Source organism: Salvelinus alpinus, chromosome 3 (assembly GCF_045679555.1).
Source record: "Salvelinus alpinus chromosome 3, SLU_Salpinus.1, whole genome shotgun sequence".
Classification (NCBI taxonomy): Eukaryota; Metazoa; Chordata; class Actinopteri; order Salmoniformes; family Salmonidae; genus Salvelinus; species Salvelinus alpinus.
This window is the reverse complement of record NC_092088.1, coordinates 949,588-965,413: the sequence shown is the minus strand read 5'-3', so window position 1 is coordinate 965,413 and position 15,826 is coordinate 949,588. Positions and strand designations below refer to the sequence as shown.

Genomic DNA, 15,826 nt, shown 5'->3' with positions numbered 1-15,826 from the left:
GTGTCTTCACTGACCTTATCAACCTCTCCCTGTCCGAGTCTGTAATACCAACATGTTTCAAGCAGACCACCATAGTCCTTGTGCCCAAGAACACTAAGGTAACCTACCTAAATGACTACCGACCTGTAGCACTCACGTCTGTAGCCACGAAGTGCTTTGAAAGGCTGGTCATGGCTCACATCAACTCCATTATCCCAGAAACCCTAGAACCACTCCAATTTGCATACCCTCCAACATCCACAGATGCAATCTGTATTGCACTCCACACTGCCCTTTCCCACCTGGACAAAAGGAACACCTATGTGAGAATGCTATTCATTAACTACAGCTCAGCGTTCAACACCATAGTGCCCTCAAAGCTCATCACTTTAGCTAAGGACCCTGGGACTAAGCACCTCCCTCTGAAACTGGATCCTGAACTTCCTGACGGGCCGCCCCCAGGTGGTAAGGGTAGGTAACAACGCATCCACCACGCTGATCCTCAACACACGAGACCCTCAGGGGTGCGTGCTCAGTCCCCTCCTATACTCCCTGTTCACTCATGACTGCATGGCCAGGCACAACTCCAACACCATCGTTGAGTTTGCCGATGACACAACAGTGGTAGGCCTGATCACCGACAACGACGAGAGCCTGTAGGGAGGAGGGCAGAGACCTGACCGTGTGGTGCCAGGATAACAACCTCTCCCTCAACGTGATCAAGACTAAGGAGATGATTCTGGACTACAGGAAAAGGAGGACCGAGCACGCCCCCATTCTCATTGACGGGGCTGTAGTGGAGCAGGTTGAGAGCTTCAAGATCCTTGGTGTCCACATCACCAACAAACTAGAATGGTCCAAGCACACCAAGACAGTCGTGAAGAGTGCACGACACAACCTATTCCCCCTCAGGAGACTGAAAAGATTTGTCATTGGTCCCCAGATCCTCAAAAAGTTATACAGGTGCACCATCGAGAGCATTCTGACTGGTTGCATCACTGCCTGATATGGCAACTGCTCTGACCGCAAGGCACTAGTGCGTACAGTATATCACTTGGCTTCCTGCCACCCAGGACCTCTATACCAGGCGGTGTCAGAGGAAGGCCCTGAAAATTGTCAGACTCCAGCCACCCAAGTCGTAGACTGTTCTCTCTGCTACCGAACGGCAAGCGGTACCGGAGCGCGGAGTCTTGGTCCAAGAGGCTTCTTAACAGCTTCTACCCCCAAGCCATAAGACTTGTTGTGCTTTGGGTTAGGGTTAACTCGTTGTGCCTTGGGTTAGGGTTAACTCGTTGTGCCTTGGGTTAGGGTTAACTCGTTGTGCCTTGGGTTAGGGTTAACTCGTTGTGCCTTGGGTTAGGGTTAACTCGTTGTGCCTTGTATCCCCCTTGGTAGCAACACGATTACACCAGATACTCTTCACTATTCAACATTTGTCCAGGTCTCCCGGCCTTCAATACCGTCCACTAGGGGCAAGATATTTCTGTTTTTACAACCTTAACCCCCGACATGGACAAATGTTGAATACTGAAGTAAGACTTCTGTGAGATCTTGCTGCTAGTTGAGCTGACCATGTCAAACCACACTGCTGTTTCATCCTTGGCAATGCTCTCCTCTCTCTTCTTATGCACAATCTTAATGGTACGAAGGAAGTAGCCTGGTGCCTTGTAGTTATCCTAGTTAGTCACCGTGAGGGAAGTAGCCTGGTGCCTTGTAGTTAGCCTAGTTAGGCACCGTGAGGGAAGTAGCCTGGTGCCTTGTAGTTATCCTAGTTAGGCACCGTGAGGGAAGTAGCCTGGTGCCTTGTAGTTAGCCTAGTTAGGCACCGTGAGGGAAGTGTCCTGGTGCCTTGTAGTTAGCCTAGTTAGGCACCGTGAGGGAAGTGGCCTGGTGCCTTGTAGTTAGCCTAGTTAGGCACCGTGAGGGAAGTAGCCTGGTGCCTTGTAGTTAACCTAGTGAGGGAAGTGGCCTGGTGCCTTGTAGTTAGCCTAGTTAGGCACCGTGAGGGAAGTGGCCTGGTGCCTTGTAGTTAGCCTAGTTAGGCACCGTGAGGGAAGTGGCCTGGTGCTATTTAGTTAGGCACTGTGCAGGTTTCTTGTCATTGTCGTTCTTCAGTCTGTTGACATGTTGAAAGTTGTTGGTCTCCAAGGTCACTCGACTGGTTTAGTAGAGCATCATACCCTGCATGTCCTGTAGCCTACTGTCTGACTTGACCTTATGACTGGTGTTGTATCTGCTGTTGTAACTCCAGCTAAAGTACCATTTCTAACTGCTTCATGTGACTGGTTGTGTATCTTGGAACCCTAGAGGACAAATACAAGTCATTGTGGAATGATTGGTTGGCATGTGTCACAGGCACTTTGGTGAGGACAGTACAGGGAAACGGGAGACTGGGCCTTTTGTCAACCATGTTTTCATCCACTCAATACTGTAGGCTAACCGTTCACATTACACTGTCTGTTAAACATTATGCCCTAAGCTATTCACTATTACTTCAATAGTCCCCACACACCACTACCAGAGGTTCATCTTTGTGTTGTACATGCCATCAAACACTGTAGTTTAAAACTTCTTGCGACTACAGGGGGTGCTGTTCCGAATTAGCATATTTGGGTCTCCAAATTAAACTGCCTCGTGCTAAATTCTTGATCGTACAATATGCATATTATTGTTATTATTGGATAGAAAACACCTTCTAGTTTCTATAGAAGTTGGAATTTTGTCTCTGAGTGGTACAGAACAATTTCTACAGCACTTTTCATGACAGGGTTCAGATTTCAGAAATCTTTACCTCTGATCTGGAGTCTGTTTTTAAGGCGACAGTGAATGCTATGAAGAAACCGACACTGCCTACGTCTTCCTCTGGGTGTCTGTACGTCATCACGTTTTGAATGAAATCGATGGGACATTCACAGCCATTATAAAAGACCAAAATGTATAGGGACCGCCCTTTCTCGTCGTGCGCCTGAAGCGTGAAGGCCATCGGACTTGCCTCGTTCCAGATCGTTGTCTAACCAGCAATATTTCTCCGGTCATGTTTTCAGTCGTTATAGTTGTTAAAAACATCATAATGTAGTTAATTTGAACCGTTTTATAGCAATTTATATCCGTTTAGTGCGATTTTGAGGAATTTATTTGTTGTGCACTCTGAAACTTTGGACACGTTTTGGGGTGTCGGTCGTTGGTGGTGGACATTTCGAAGGACAGAGGACATCTATCGACCAAAAGACGTTTATAACAAAGAAAGGATACATTGCCCAAGAATATGATGGAAGAACAGCTCAAAGTAAGCAATATTTAATATGATAAACCGTGTTTCTGTCGAAATATTTTAAACGCATATTTCGCCATTTTGTTTGGTATAGCTTCACTTGGCGAACCCTGTATTGAAAAGTAAGGATAATTTTAAAAATGTAAATCAGCGGTTGCATTAAGAACTAATTTGTCTTTCGATTCCTGTCTACCCTGTATTTTTTAGTCAAGTATATGATTAGCTTTCAATTAAACTAGATCACTCTGATAGATGACGTCAGACATATTGAGGCTTGATTTCCTAGTATTTTTATTGTGTAACCACGGTTTTGTATGGCTAAATATGCACCTTTTCGAACAAACTGTATATGTATATTGTAAAATGATGTTACAGGAGTGTCATCGGAAGAATTCTGAGAAGGTTAGTGAAAAAATTAATATATTTTGGCGGTGATTACGTTATAGCGCTCTTTGGCTGGAATCGATGCTCTGGTAACGTTTGCACATGTGGTATGCTAACTTATCGATTTATTGTGTTTTCGCTGAAAAACGCTTAGAAAATCTGAAATATGGTCTGAAATCACAAGAACTGGGTCTTTCCATTGCTATGCTTTGTCTATTTTTATGAAATGTTTTATGATGAGTAAATTGGTCATACACGTTGCTCTATCTAGTAATTCTAGTCGATTTGTGATGGTCGGTGCAATTGTAAACTGTGATTTCTACCTGAAATATGCACTTTTTTCTAACAAAAACTATCCTATACCATGAATATGTTATCAGACTGTCATCTGAAGAGGTTTTTTCTTGGTTAGTGGATATCAATATCTTAGTTGAGCCGAATTGGTGATAGCACCTGAAGGAGTAAGAAACTGATGGAGTTAGAATAGTGGTGTATTTTGCTAACGTGTTTAGCTAATAGATTTACATATTTTGTCTTCCCTGTAAAACATTTTAAAAATCTGAAATGGTGGCTTTATTCACAAGATCTGTATCTTTCATCTGGTGTCTTGGACTTGTGATTTAATGATATTTAGATGCTACTATCTACTTGTGAAGCTATGCTAGCTATGCTAATCAGTGTGTGGGGGGTTTGGGGTGCTCCCGGATCCGGGATTGATACTCGTGAAAGGTTAACTATGCATTTGACTTAGAGAGCATGTACCTGGGCATTCTAGTTCAGGTGATCACTGGATGACGAGGTAGGGAGACCAGGAAGACACTATGGAGGTTGTGGAAGGGGGCTAGTGTTTGAAGGGGGCTAGTGTTTGAAGGGGGCTAGTGTTTGAAGGGGGCTAGTGTTTGAAGGGGGCTAGTGTTGAAGGGGGCTAGTGTTGAAGGGGGCTAGTGTTGAAGGGGGCTGGTGTTGAAGGGGGCCGGTGTTGAAGGGGGCCGGTGTTGAAGGGGGCCGGTGTTGAAGGGGGCCGGTGTTTGAAGGGGGCCGGTGTTGAAGGGGGCCAGTGTTGAAGGGGGCCAGTGTTGAAGGGGGCCAGTGTTGAAGGGGGCCAGTGTTGAAGGGGGCCAGTGTTGAAGGGGGCTAGTGTTGAAGGGGGCTAGTGTTGAAGGGGGCTAGTGTTGAAGGGGGCTAGTGTTGAAGGGGGCTAGTGTTGAAGGGGGCTAGTGTTGAAGGGGGCTGGTGTTGAAGGGGGCTGGTGTTGAAGGGGGCCGGTGTTGAAAGGGGCCGGTGAAGGGGGCCGGTGTTGAAGGGGGCCGGTGTTTGAAGGGGGCCGGTGTTTGAAGGGGGCCGGTGTTTGAAGGGGGCCGGTGTTTGAAGGGGGCCGGTGTTGACGGGGGCCGGTGTTGACGGGGGCCGGTGTTGACGGGGGCCGGTGTTGAAGGGGGCCGGTGTTGAAGGGGGCCGGTGTTTGAAGGGGGCCGGTGTTTGAAGGGGGCCGGTGTTTGAAGGGGGCCGGTGTTGAAGGGGACCGGTGTTTGAAGGGGGCCGGTGTTGAAGTTGTTCATTAATTAGGCTACCCTGTGTAGTTCATCTCCTGTATCAAACAGTTTGACATGAGATATTTCAAATCAAATCAAATCAAATTTTATTAGTCACATACACATGGTTAGCAGATGTTAATGCGAGTGTAGCGAAATGCTTGTGCTTCTAGTTCCGACAATGCAGTAATAACCAACAAGTAATCTAACCTAACAATTCCACAACTACTACCTTATACACACACACAAGTGTAAAGGGATAAAGAATATGTACATAAAGATATATGAATGAGTGGTGGTACAGAACGGCATGGCAAGATGCAGTAGATGGTATAGAGTACGGTATATACATATGAGATGAGTACTGTAGGGTATGTAAACATAAAGTGGCATAGTTTAAAGTGGCTAGTGGTACATGTATTACATAAGATGGCAAGATGCAGTAGATGATATAGAGTACAGTATATACATATGAGATGGGTAATGTAGGGTATGTAAACATTATATTAAGTGGCATTGTTTAAAGTGGCTAGTGGTACATTTTTACATAATTTCCATCAATTCCCATTTTTAAAGTGGCTGGAGTTGAGTCAGTATGTTGGCAGCGGCCGCTAAATGTTAGTGGTGGCTGTTTAACAGTCTGATGGCCTTGAGATAGAAGCTGTTTTTCAGTCTCTCGGTCCCTGCTTTGATGCACCTGTACTGACCTCGCCTTCTGGATGATAGCGGGGTGAACAGGCAGTGGCTTGGGTGGTTGTTGTCCTTGATGATCTTTATGGCCTTCCTGTGACATCGGGTGGTGTAGGTGTCCTGGAGGGCAGGTAGTTTGCCCCCGGTGGTGCGTTCTGCAGACCTCACTACCCTCTGGAGAGCCTTACGGTTGTGGGCGGAGCAGTTGCCGTACCAGGCGGTGATACAGCCCGACAGGATGCTCTCGATTGTGCATCTGTAGAAGTTTGTGAGTGCTTTTGGTGACAAGCCGAATTTCTTCAGCCTCCTGAGGTTGAAGAGGCGCTGCTGCGCCTTCTTCACAACGCTGTCTGTGTGGGTGGACCAATTCAATTTGTCCGTGATGTGTACACCGAGGAACTTAAAACTTTCCACCTTCTCCACTACTGACCCGTCGATGTGGATAGGGGGGTGCTCCCTCTGCTGTTTCCTGAAGTCCACAATCATCTCCTTTGTTTTGTTGACGTTGAGTGTGAGGTTATTTTCCTGACACCACACTCCGAGGGCCCTCACCTCCTCCCTGTAGGCCGTCTCGTCGTTGTTGGTAATCAAGCCTACCACTGTAGTGTCATCCGCAAACTTGATGATTGAGTTGGAGGCGTGCATGGCCACGCAGTCGTGGGTGAACAGGGAGTACAGGAGAGGGCTCAGAACGCACCCTTGTGGGGCCCCAGTGTTGAGGATCAGCGGGGTGGAGATGTTGTTACCTACCCTCACCACCTGGGGGCGGCCCGTCAGGAAGTCCAGGACCCAGTTGCACAGGGCGGGGTCGAGACCCAGGGTCTCGAGCTTGATGACGAGTTTGGAGGGTACTATGGTGTTAAATGCTGAGCTGTAATCGATGAACAGCATTCTCACATGGGTATTCCTCTTGTCCAGATGGGTTAGGGCAGTGTGCAGTGTGGTTGCGATTGCGTCGTCTGTGGACCTATTGGGTCGGTAAGCAAATTGGAGTGGGTCTAGGGTGTCCGGTAGGGTGGAGGTGATATGGTCCTTGACTAGTCTCTCAAAGCACTTCATGATGACGGAAGTGAGTGCTACGGGGCGGTAGTCGTTTAGCTCAGTTACCTTAGCTTTCTTGGGAACAGGAACAATGGTGGCCCTCTTGAAGCATGTGGGAACAGCAGACTGGGATAAGGATTGATTGAATATGTCCGTAAACACACCAGCCAGCTGGTCTGCGCATGCTCTGAGGACGCGGCTGGGAATGCCGTCTGGGCCTGCAGCCTTGCGAGGGTTAACACGTTTAAATGTTTTACTCACCTCGGCTGCAGTGAAGGAGAGCCCGCAGGTTTTGGTAGGGGGCCGTGTCAGTGGCACTGTATTGTCCTCAAAGCGGGCAAAAAAGTTGTTTAGCCTGTCTGGGAGCAAGACATCCTGGTCCGCGACGGGGATGGTTTTCTTTTTGTAATCCGTGATTGACTGTAGACCCTGCCACATACCTCTTGTGTCTGAGCTGTTGAATTGCGACTCGATTTTGTCTCTGTACTGGGACTTAGCCTGTTTGATTGCCTTGCGGAGAGAATAGCTACACTGTTTGTATTCGGTCATGCTTCCGGTCACCTTGCCCTGGTTAAAAGCAGTGGTTCGTGCTTTCAGTTTCACGCGAATGCTGCCGTCAATCCACGGTTTCTGGTTTGGGAATGTTTTAATCGTTGCTGTGGGTACGACATCGTCAATGCACTTCCTAATGAACTCGCTCACCGAATCAGCATATTCGTCAATATTGTTGTTGGACGCAATGCGGAACATATTCCAATCCGCGTGATCGAAGCAGTCTTGAAGCGTGGATTCAGATTGGTCGGACCAGCGTTGAACAGACCTGAGCGCGGGAGCTTGTTGTTTTAGTTTCTGTTTGTAGGCTGGAATCAACAAAATGGAGTCGTGGTCAGCTTTTCCGAAAGGGGGGCGGGGGAGGGCCTTATATGCGTCGCGGAAATTAGTATAACAATGATCTAGGGTTTTCCCAGCCCTGGTAGCACAATCGATATGCTGATAGAATTTAGGGAGTTTTGTTTTTAGATTAGCCTTGTTAAAATCCCCAGCTACGATGAATGCAGCCTCAGGGTGTGTGGTTTCCAGTTTACAAAGAGTCAGATAAAGTTCGTTCAGGGCCATCGATGTGTCTGCTTGGGGGGGAATATATACGGCTGTGATTATGATTGAAGAGAATTCCCTTGGTAGATAATGCGGTCGACATTTGATTGTGAGGAGTTCTAGATCAGGTGAACAGAATGACTTGAGTTCCTGTGTGTTGTTATGATGATCACACCACGTCTCGTTAATCATAAGGCATACCCCCCCGCCCCTCTTCTTACCAGAAAGATGTTTGTTTCTGTCGGCGCGATGCATGAAGAAACCAGCTGGCTGCACCGACTCCGTTAGCGTCTCTTGAGTTAGCCATGTTTCCGTGAAGCAGAGCACGTTGCAATCCCTGATGTCTCTCTGGAATGCTACCCGTGCTCGGATTTCATCAACCTTATTGTCAAGAGACTGGACATTGGCGAGTAGTATGCTAGGGAGTGGAGCGCGATGTGCCCGTCTCCGAAGCCTGACCACGAGACCGCCTCGTTTGCCCCTTTTACGGCGTCGCACAGGGTCGCCGGCTGGGATCAGATCCATTGTATTGGGTGGAAGGCAAAACACTGGATCCGTTTCGGGAAAGTCATATTCCTGGTAGGAACGATGATGAGTTGACGTTAATCGTATATTCAGTAGTTCCTCCCGACTGTATGTAATGAAACCTAAGATTACCTGGGGTACCGATGTAAGAAATAACACATAAAAAAGCTAAATACTGCATATTTTCCAAGGAACGCGAAGCGAGGCGGCCATCTCTTTCCGGCGCCGTATGTCAATATTTACATTCAGTTTAAAGATGCACTATGCAGAAATCACTCCACCATTTCCTGGTTGCAAAAATTCTAATAGTTTGTCTTATTTCAGTTTATGTGACAAAACAAGCAAGTATAGTGTAGAATATGTGGTATCCCAGTAGGTCTACCCCGGGGGATGGTAATAGAGGGGAGGTATGTGAGGTGACGTTGGCTCCCTCTGCTGGGAATACGGGAGCTGGGCACCCCGACACGGACAGATGCAAGTGGAGGTAATTAGGGGAAAGTGCCAACCAGCCGTGGAGGCCCAAAACAAGGAGCAATGTGGCACACAGCGAGAGAGAACCAGGAGAGACCGACACAGAGCAAAAGTAGAGGACAAGGACCAAGCCAAACCTAAGTGATTTTCTTTATGTTTATTTTCTGTCTTAGTAAAGTTGTTTTTGCAGACTAATACCTCCCTGTCTCTGTGTCAACCCAACACCCCACGGTTTACCACAACCCTCTAAGCTACTGTGAGATATATTTTCCATAAGCAAAACTATTGTATATTTGTGTTTGGAATTGGTGTACAAAATTGAAAGAAATGACGCAAAAACGAGACTTAAGAACGGGAAGCATATACTGTAAATGGTGCCCATAGAACAGCACTACAGCTTCTTAGACTGGCTTTCAATGAGTGACAGATCTATAACACACATTTCTATGTGAATTTGGTCGGTTGCCCAAAAAGTGACATATTGCAGCTTTAAGAGCAATTCCTTCAGAAATCATAGCAAGGTAGTAGTCAGTCACACACCTGTCTTGCTGTGGTGTGGCAGTGCACCTGTTTGAAATCGCTCCCCACTAGAGGGCGCTGTTTACGTTCTGGTTAGGGATGTGCACAGTTATTCAAATATCCAAACGGATGTTAGTATTGTAATTGTTTTGTCACTATCCACTGATCTACACACTACCCCATGTCAAAGTGGAGTTATGCTTTTTGACATTTTTACACATGAATTACAAATGAAAGGCTGAAATGTCTTGAGTCGATGAGTATTCAACCCCTTTCTTATGGCAAACATAAATAAGTTCAGGAGTAAAAATGGACTTAAGTCACATGTACTCACTCTGTATGCAATAATGTTTTTTTAACATGATTTTATGACTACCTCATCTCTGTTCGCCACACATACAATTAAATGTAACGTCCCTCAGTCGAGCAGTGAATTTCAAACACAGATTCAACTACAAAGACCTGGGAGGTTTTCTAATGTCTTGCAAAGAAGGGCAGCTATTGGTAGATGGGTAAAATAAAAAAAGGCGGACATTGAATATCCCTTTGAGCACGGTGAAGTTATTAATTACACTTTGGATGGTGGATCAATACACCCAGTCACTACAAAGATACAGGCGCCCTTCCTAACTCAGTTGACGGAGAGGATTTCACCAGGGATTTCTCAGGGATTTCACCATGAGGCCAATGGTGACTTTAAAACAGTTACAGAGATGAATGGCTGTGATAGGAGGAAACTGAGGATGGATCAACAACATTGTAGTGACTCCACAATACTAACCTAATTGACAGAGTGAAAAGAAGGAAGCATGTACAGAAATACAATATTCCAAAACATGCATCCTGTTTTCCACAAGGCACTAAAGTAGTACTGTAAAAAATGTGGCAAAGCAGTTCACTTTTTGTCCAGAATACTAAGTGTTATGTTTGAGGTAAATCCAATACAACACATTACTGAGTACCACTCTCCATATTTTCAAGCATAGTGGTGGCTGCATCATGTTATGTGTATGCTTGTAATCATTAAGGACTGGGGAGTTTGTCAGGATAGAAAAGAAACTGAATGGAGCTAAGCCCTGGCAAAATTGTCTGGAAAATGATTTTCTGGTTGTCTGCTCTCCACCAGACACTGGGAGATGAATTCGCCTGTCAGCAGGACAATAACATAAAAAACAAGGCCAAATCTACACTGGAGCTGCTTACCAAGAAGACAGTGAATGGCCGAGTTACAGTTTTGACTTAAATCTGCTTGAAAATCTATGGCAAGACTTGAAAATGGGCTTCTAGCAATGATCCGTTCACAAGTTCTCATAGAATATATCGTCGGTTGTCGGTCTTCGCATCCCAGGTTGACAATTTCTAGCTGCAGACTAATAATTAGTATCTAAGATTTGCTCTTATTCTGTCGGGATCGATAGTCTGAGTTTAACCATTTCCCGCCGTGTAGCCAATGCTCCATCACCTTACATCATTTCACAAATAGTTTCATCTTTACTCATTCATTTTATACAATAGACGCAAACCTCATAATGGAGGCACCTGTATAAACAGAGTTATGGTAACAAACATGAAACAAAACGGACCGGGTCGTAGCTGGATTCTCCACCGACCGTTTACACATTCTCCAAAACATGGACATTGTTCAGTTCTCAAGTTCTGTGAGGTAGAATACGTTCCTTTGTTCTACTGTGAAACTCTCTCTCTCTCTACTGCATGAGGGAGAGCGTTTCCTCCAGGAATTTAGGACCTGAGATAACAGAACCTGGGTGTAGGAGGGAGAGAGGGGGAAGCCACTAGCTATACCCAAAGAGGGCCACGTCATGACAGTAGTTTAATGTGTTTATTGCATTGTGGTGTAATACACGACTCATCTGGAAATATACCGTGGTCTCAGCATTGACTCTCTCTCTATTCTAGGATACTCCTGCTCGCTGGAGGGACTTCTTCTCTGTCACCATCACCACTAACTCTCCTCTCCGCCCTTTTCTCCCCTGTCCGCCCCTCTTCCCTCTCTTCTCTCCGCACCTCTCTTCTCCCTCTCCTCTCTGCCCCTCTCCCCTCTCTTCTCTCTCTCCTCTCTTCTCCACTATCCCTCCTCCCCTCCTCTCTCTCTTCTCTCTCCTCTCCAGGGTACTCCAGCTCGTTGGAGGGACTTCCACTCTGCCACCATCGTTGGCACTAAGATGTTTGTGTTTGGAGGCAGAGCAGATCGCTTCGGTCCGTTCCACTCTAGTAATGAGATCTACTGCAACAAGATAAAGGTGTTTGATACAGAGACCAACAGCTGGCTGAACACTGCTACTACCCAGCTCCTACCAGAGGGACGACGTAGCCACTCAGCCTGTAAGAGATACAGACACACACACACGTTGCATTTTTCAACCTTTTAACTTGTATTAGAGCATATTGGCAGAGTTGAACTCTAAAGCACTTTCAGTCATGAACAGTGGCAATTAAAAGGCTGTAATGTCGATGCATTCTTTATATGAAAAACAGAGAAGACGAATGACAATGGATTCATAAGTTAAACAGAGAAGGGTAAAGGTCTCCTCGCTGTCACATTTACATTTACATTTACATTTAAGTCATTTAGCAGACGCTCTTATCCAGAGCGACTTACAAATCACATGGGGTGTGTTTGTGTCTTTAGGGCCCCACTGCTCCTGTTGGGGTGTCTATAGGGCCCCACTGCTCCTGTTGGGGTGTGTTTATGTGTCTATAGGGCCCCACTGCTCCTGTTAGGGTGTGTTTGTGTCTATAGGGCCCCACTGCTCCTGTTGGGGTGTGTTTGTGTCTATAGGGCCCCACTGCTCCTGTTGGGGTGTGTTTATGTGTCTATAGGGCCCCACTGCTCCTGTTAGGGTGTGTTTGTGTCTATAGGGCCCCACTGCTCCTGTTAGGGTGTGTTTGTGTCTATAGGGCCCCACTGCTCCTGTTAGGGTGTGTTTGTGTCTATAGGGCCCCACTGCTCCTGTTAGGGTGTGTTTGTGTCTATAGGGCCCCACTGCTCCTGTTGGGGTGTGTTTATGTGTCTATAGGGCCCCACTGCTCCTGTTAGGGTGTGTTTAGGGCCCCACTGCTCCTGTTAGGGTGTGTTTAGGGCCCCACTGCTCCTGTTGGGGTGTGTTTGTGTCTATAGGGCCCCACTGCTCCTGTTAGGGTGTGTTTGTGTCTATAGGGCCCCACTGCTCCTGTTAGGGTGTGTTTGTGTCTATAGGGCCCCACTGCTCCTGTTAGGGTGTGTTTGTGTCTATAGGGCCCCACTGCTCCTGTTAGGGTGTGTTTGTGTCTATAGGGCCCCACTGCTCCTGTTAGGGTGTGTTTATGTCTATAGGGCCCCACTGCTCCTGTTAGGGTGTGTTTGTGTCTATAGGGCCCCACTGCTCCTGTTAGGGTGTGTTTGTGTCTATAGGGCCCCACTGCTCCTGTTAGGGTGTGTTTGTGTCTATAGGGCCCCACTGCTCCTGTTAGGGTGTCTATAGGGCCCCATTGCTCCTGTTAGGGTGTGTTTGTGTCTATAGGGCCCCACTGCTCCTGTTAGGGTGTCTATAGGGCCCCATTGCTCCTGTTAGGGTGTGTTTGTGTCTATAGGGCCCCACTGCTCCTGTTAGGGTGTGTTTGTGTCTATAGGGCCCCACTGCTCCTGTTAGGGTGTGTTTGTGTCTATAGGGCCCCATTGCTCCTGTTAGGGTGTGTTTGTGTCTATAGGGCCCCACTGCTCCTGTTAGGGTGTGTTTGTGTCTATAGGGCCCCATTGCTCCTGTTAGGGTGTGTTTGTGTCTATAGGGCCCCACTGCTCCTGTTGGGGTGTGTTTACATTTTTTTATTTCACCTTTATTTAACCAGGTAGGCTAGTTGAGAACAAGTTCTCATTTACAACTGTGACCTGGCCAAGATAAAGCAAAGCAATTTGACACACACAACAAGACAGAGTTACACATGGAATAAACAAACATACAATCAATAATACAGTAGAAAAATATGTCTATATACAATGTGAGCAAATGAGATAAGATAAGGGAGTTAAGGTAATATATAGACCATGGTGGCGAAGTAATGACAATATACCAATTAAACACTGGAATGGTAGATGTGCAGAAGATGAATATGCAAGTTGAGATACTGGGGTGTAAAGGAGCAAGATAAATAAATAAATAATTACAGTAGGGGATGAGGTAGTTGTTTGGGCTAAATTATAGATGGGCTATGTACAGGTGCAGTGATCTGTAAGCTGCTCTGACAGCTGGTGCTTAAAGTTAGTGAGGGAGAGATGAGTCTCCAGTTCCAGAGATTTTGCAGTTCGTTCCAGTCATTGGCACCAGAGAACTAGAAGGAAAGACGACCAAAGGAGGAATTGGCTTTGGGGATGACCAGTGAAATATACCTGCTGGAGCGCGTGCTACGAGTGGGTGCTGATATGGTGACCAGTGAGCTGAGATAAGGCGGAGCTTTACCTAGCAGAGACTTGTAGATAACCTGTAGCCAGTGGTTTTGGCGACGAGTATGAAGCGAGGGCCAGCCAATGAGAGTGTACAGGTCGCAGTGGTGGGTAGTGTATGGGGCTTAGGCTTAGTGGCTGTGTGACCTTGATTCTTGTCATATGATTGAATATGTTTTTACAACATATACATATCCCCTAAATGTTCATGTTATGTTGATTTCCCTGTGTCTCTCTCCTCCAGTTTCCTACAACGGGGAGCTGTATATATTTGTTATGTTGATTTCCCTGTGTCTCTCTCCTCCAGTTTCCTACAACGGGGAGCTGTATATATTTGTTATGTTGATTTCCCTGTGTCTCTCTCCTCCAGTTTCCTACAACGGGGAGCTGTATATATTTGTTATGTTGATTTCCCTGTGTCTCTCTCCTCCAGTTTCCTACAACGGGGAGCTGTATATATTTGTTATGTTGATTTCCCTGTGTCTCTCTCCTCCAGTTTCCTACAACGGGGAGCTGTATATATTTGTTATGTTGATTTCCCTGTGTCTCTCTCCTCCAGTTTCCTACAACGGGGAGCTGTATATATTTGTTATGTTGATTTCCCTGTGTCTCTCTCCTCCAGTTTCCTACAACGGGGAGCTGTATATATTTGTTATGTTGATTTCCCTGTGTCTCTCTCCTCCAGTTTCCTACAACGGGGAGCTGTATATATTTGTTATGTTGATTTCCCTGTGTCTCTCTCCTCCAGTTTCCTACAACGGGGAGCTGTATATATTTGTTATGTTGATTTCCCTGTGTCTCTCTCCTCCAGTTTCCTACAACGGGGAGCTGTATATATTTGTTATGTTGATTTCCCTGTGTCTCTCTCCTCCAGTTTCCTACAACGGGGAGCTGTATATATTTGTTATGTTGATTTCCCTGTGTCTCTCTCCTCCAGTTTCCTACAACGGGGAGCTGTATATATTTGTTATGTTGATTTCCCTGTGTCTCTCTCCTCCAGTTTCCTACAACGGGGAGCTGTATATATTTGTTATGTTGATTTCCCTGTGTCTCTCTCCTCCAGTTTCCTACAACGGGGAGCTGTATATATTCGGGGGCTACAACGCTCGTCTGGACCGACACTTCAACGACCTCTGGAAGTTCAACCCAGGTGATCAACCGTTCTAAAAACATCTCCGTCCATTCTACGCTCTGAGGTTTGGTAGGATACGTACGAGCTAGTGTGGGGTTGGTAGGATACGTACGAGCTAGTGTGGGGTTGGTAGGATACGTACGAGCTAGTGTGGGGTTGGTAGGATACGTACGAGCTAGTGTGGGGTTGGTAGGATACGTACGAGCTAGTGTGGGGTTGGTAGGATACGTACGAGCTAGTGTGGGGTTGGTAGGATACGTACGAGCTAGTGTGGGGTTGGTAGGATACGTACGAGCTAGTGTGGGGTTGGTAGGATACGTACGAGCTAGTGTGGGGTTGGTAGGATACGTACGAGCTAGTGTGGGGTTGGTAGGATACGTACGAGCTAGTGTGGGGTTGGTAGGATACGTACGAGCTAGTGTGGGGTTGGTAGGATACGTACGAGCTAGTGTGGGGTTGGTAGGATACGTACGAGCTAGTGTGGGGTTGGTAGGATACGTACGAGCTAGTGTGGGGTTGGTAGGATACGTACGAGCTAGTGTGGGGTTGGTAGGATACGTACGAGCTAGTGTGGGGTTGGTAGGATACGTACGAGCTAGTGTGGGGTTGGTAGGATACGTACGAGCTAGTGTGGGGTTGGTAGGATACGTACGAGCTAGTGTGGGGTTGGTAGGATACGTACGAGCTAGTGTGGGGTTGGTAGGATACGTACGAGCTAGTGTGGGGTTGGTAGGATACGTACGAGCTAG

The 15,826-nt window shown here is 46.7% G+C and overlaps 1 protein-coding gene across 4 annotated transcripts in view; it reads left to right on the top strand.

Annotated features, from left to right (window-relative positions):
- The window catches only part of LOC139569906 (kelch domain-containing protein 3-like), a 124,430-nt gene that overhangs the window by 31,695 nt on the left and 76,909 nt on the right, over positions 1-15,826 (top strand). For all 4 annotated transcript variants that reach the window (XM_071391232.1, XM_071391233.1, XM_071391235.1 and 1 more), the window contains exons 6-7: positions 11,637-11,850; positions 15,009-15,095. In XM_071391232.1, the coding sequence (XP_071247333.1) occupies positions 11,637-11,850; positions 15,009-15,095 (301 nt within the window). The remainder of the gene's footprint in view (positions 1-11,636; positions 11,851-15,008; positions 15,096-15,826) is intronic.